Genomic DNA, 3,803 nt, shown 5'->3' on the forward strand with positions numbered 1-3,803 from the left:
GTAAGATAGAGAAGTGCCTTTTTGGGGCAACGGGTCAGTTTAGAAAAGGATTAACATTTTGGACTTCAAAGGTTAGGAAGAGAGGCAGGAGAAAGGCAGAAACAAATTGATGACATGACACTTCAGCAGCTTAAAAAGGCATATAAGTATTGAAGAGACTACTAACCTGAGTCACAGGAACCAGGTTCCGTGACTATTTTTGAAAATTTTGAGCAAAGACTCCTAGAAGTGCAATGTCATTCTTACTTGTTTTTGTCCTGAGATTGCCATATGTGTATACCTGTAACAGTATAGATTTGAGTTAGATGTCGCCGAAAAACACTTTTTAGCATTGTACCTTTCCTTCTTAACATAGCCAATCATCGAGGGACCAGGTCCTTAGTTGAGCTTGATCATCCCCAACTCCAGAAAATTTCTTTCAAAATGTTCCCTGCTCAGGGCCTTGGTGAAGATGTCTGCTACCTGATCCTTCGTCTTCTAGAGCTTCATACAAACCAGAACCTTTTCAACATTGTCCCCCAGAAGATGTGCCGCTTCAGATGTGCAATTTCTATCCACCAGATAGCCTGCATAATCAGCGTCAGCATAACCAATCAAGTCAGAGTTTTCAACCAAGGGATAGTAGAGAACCAGGTCATGCATCCCTTTGAGATATCTTAGGATTCTCTTGGCAGCTTTCATATGAGATTCCTTGTACAACATCCACAACTTTGTTTTCTGCTTCAGTTATTGTGATTGAGGGACCAGGTTCCTCTATATCGGCTGGAGTCTCATCTTAAGTTCTCTTTCCTCCTTTACTTGGCATCCTCATAGGTCCACATAGATCCATATGGAGGAGATCAAGTGGCCTTGAGATGCTAACTTCCTTTTTGGGCTTGAAAGAGGATCTGACTTGCTTTCCTCTTACACATGCATCATGCGCCCTGTGATCCTTGAAGCTTGACTTAAGCAGACCGCGAACCAGGTCCTTCTTGACTCATTTGTTCAGCAGCGTGAAACTTGCATGACCCAGCCTTCTGTTCCATAGCACAGCATTATCATTAACAGCACTTAGACAGCTAAGATCCCCTTCACAAAGTATGCATTTTTCACTAAAGTGGGGAAGAGACTTCCCGATCCTTCCAACTCCAAGAATGTACCCGTTCTTGCCATTTTCAATGGATACACTCCCTCCTTGCAGGGCCTTCAGTGAAAGGAAATCATTTGTTCTTCCAGTTATGAGCTTCGAGCAGTCGCTATCCATGTGCCACTGTTGACTGCTCCTTTTCACTGTTCCCTACACACTTAAGTCAATGATTAGACTTAGGAACCCAAGCCAGCTTGGGTCCCTTATAATGATAGAACGGGCGGATCAAACATCTTTTTGCCCATGCAGGCAGCACATATTTTCTTTTCAGGGAACCAGGTTCCTCATCAGTACACCTCTTTTCAACAAAAACTCTATTTTTCTGTAAAGACTGAATTTTAACTTTACAAGAGTCCTTGTAATGACCAGTTTGACCACAGTGAGTGCACAACCTATTATCAGCCATAGTTACATACTTCATATGGTGATTATAGGAGGTTTTAGCCTTTGGGAACCCGATGCCTTGCCTGTTTCCACCATTACACGTTATCACATCAGAGGACCGGGTCCATTTTAGTGACTTATCAAGATCATTTTTAACCCTTTTTAAGTCCTCCTGAAGTTGTCTATTCTTTTCAAGCTCAGCAACAAGACTTGTTTTAATTTTCTTAAGCTCACTCTCAAGCTCAAGTTGAGCCTTTCTAACCACTTCTTCTCCCTCAGTGTTGTCCATCCATTTTTTTGTTTGTTTTTTCAGCAAGTTGTGTTCTCTAATTACTTCTTCCATTTGTTCCCTTAAATCTTCAAAGGAAACTACCATATCTTCCCTTTCTTGCTCAGTAGTTGCAATTTTTTCTACTAGAGTGTTCTTTTCTTTGCTAAGGGTTTCTATGGTTTCCTTCTAGTCATCAACCACTACCATCAAATCATCTCTAGACTGTTCAGCATCTCCCAGCTCTATGATTAGGGCATCTTTATCATTAACAAAACTATAATATGTATCAATTAGAACATTTGCTAATGACATCAATTTTTTCGAAGAGTAGGACTTCAGATTTCTCTGAACATCCCTAAAAGTTGCCTCATCATTGTCATTCTCTTCATCCTCATCGGACTGAGCCGTCAATGCAAATAATGAATCAAGTTCCTTTGCTTCATTTTGTACTGCCATCATGGAGCTGCTTCCTGCATCTGGTTCCTCTTCTGATTCACTGGAGGAGTCTCCCGAAGCAGCAAGAGCTTGCTTCACAACATTGTCAGCTGAACTTTTTTGGCTGAATAGTTTGTCAGGAACCAGGTTCCTTTTTGCTACTTTGTCAGAGTTGTATTTGTAATGCTCTTGTTTCAGAAATGGGCAGTCTTTGATGAAGTGTCCAGGCTTTCCACACTTATGACAACAATCATTTCCTTTGGAATTCCTGCTGGAGCTTCCTTTCTTTGGGATCCCACCATTTTTGCGAACCATCTTATGAAATCTTTGTGGTCTATTAGTTGATTGACTTTCCTCAAGGTTTGGTGGAGCAGCCATGTAGATCCTTTCTAGGTGTTAACCTTTTAGAAAGAACCCGCTCCGATACTAATTGTTAGAAACTGTGCGTCCACCAGACTGTATAGAGAACCGAGTTCTCTATGAGTTTCCACTAAAGATACTAATGACCCGAACTGTATAGCAATCTGGTCCTATATCAGTTCCCACAATGGTAATTACTGAACCAGTGTGTAAATAAGACACAGAATAAGTTCCCACTATGTAGAGAACCAGATTCCCTATAAGTTTCCACTGTAAGCAACAAACTGTAAAATCAACCAATATAGGGAATCAGGTTCTCTAAATGTTCTCGCAGTAGCTCGGCAGTAAATAAAGAACACAGAGGATTTTTACGTGGAAAAATCCCGCACAAGGGGATAAAAAAACCACGACCTACCTTGTAGGCTTTTACTTACTTATAATCTTACCTATTACAAGCCACTTTATGCTTCCGATTGTAAAGACTTCAACTAACTTGTGATGCTCTCATCACAATCCACTCTATAACTATCCTAGTTACAAAGAATTTGACTAACTTGTGGTGCTCTCATCAAAAGCCACTTTGTCACTCTACAGTAACAAAGGATTTTCACTCTAACTTGTAATAACACTATTACAAGCCACTTTGTAACTCTCTAGTTACAAAGACTTTACAACTTGACTAACTCTAGCAAAGACACAAACTTGGAGGGTTTGTGATTTTGGATTTCCTGAAAATAGCTTCTAAGAAAGCTAGATAGGAGTTACAATGAAGAACAAATAACAAAGACTCAACAACCTAAGGACTTAAGATATCTTCGATCTTGGATCAGGTCCTTGAGGTTGAAGCAGCTTTGGTTTTGAGAGAGGTTGTTCTTGCACTTGAGAGAGTATTTCCGTTTCTGGTTTTACAAATCTTGGTGAGGAGGCCTTGTGTCTTGCACTAGGTTTATCTTACAAAAGACATCACCTTAGTGATGTCAATTCACAATGGTGATGTCCAATCTTGGTTAGTACATGCCCCTTTCTCAATGGGTAGTGACTGCTGCACTGTCTGCAGAACTGTTGTGTGTATAGTTGCAGGCAATCACTTTCTGCAGTTGCTTTCCAGCTGTACTGTTGACTTTTCTTCTGTCAGGGGAACACCAAGGTATCAGGTCCCTAATCTGGTTCCTGTGATTCTGAAGGCACACTGCCCAGATTATCTTGAGTCGATAAACTTGAATGATT

The 3,803-nt window shown here is 40.7% G+C and overlaps 1 protein-coding gene across 1 annotated transcript; it reads right to left on the minus strand.

Moving 5' to 3' along the window:
* Positions 1-1,967: 1,967 nt before the first annotated feature.
* LOC109219629 lies at positions 1,968-2,594 on the minus strand. The gene is made up of 2 exons (XM_019384102.1): positions 2,333-2,594; positions 1,968-2,287 (listed from the first exon to the last, which is right to left on the minus strand). The coding sequence occupies exons 1-2, from the start codon at positions 2,592-2,594 to the stop codon at positions 1,968-1,970; spliced, it is 582 nt and encodes a 193-aa protein (XP_019239647.1).
* Between the last annotated feature and the right edge of the window lie 1,209 nt (positions 2,595-3,803).

Source organism: Nicotiana attenuata, unplaced genomic scaffold (assembly GCF_001879085.1).
Source record: "Nicotiana attenuata strain UT unplaced genomic scaffold, NIATTr2, whole genome shotgun sequence".
NCBI lineage: Eukaryota > Viridiplantae > Streptophyta > Magnoliopsida > Solanales > Solanaceae > Nicotiana > Nicotiana attenuata.

What these genes read in the sequence shown, in the direction of transcription:
- LOC109219629 (XM_019384102.1), bottom strand. Translation starts at nt 2,594, where the DNA reads ATGGCTGCTCCACCAAACCTTGAGGAAAGTCAATCAACTAATAGACCA. An exon ending in CAAACTATTCAGCCAAAAAA is followed by an intron (nt 2,288 to 2,332) that starts GTTCAGCTGACA and finishes CTGCTTCGGGAG; the next exon opens with ACTCCTCCAGTGAATCAGAA.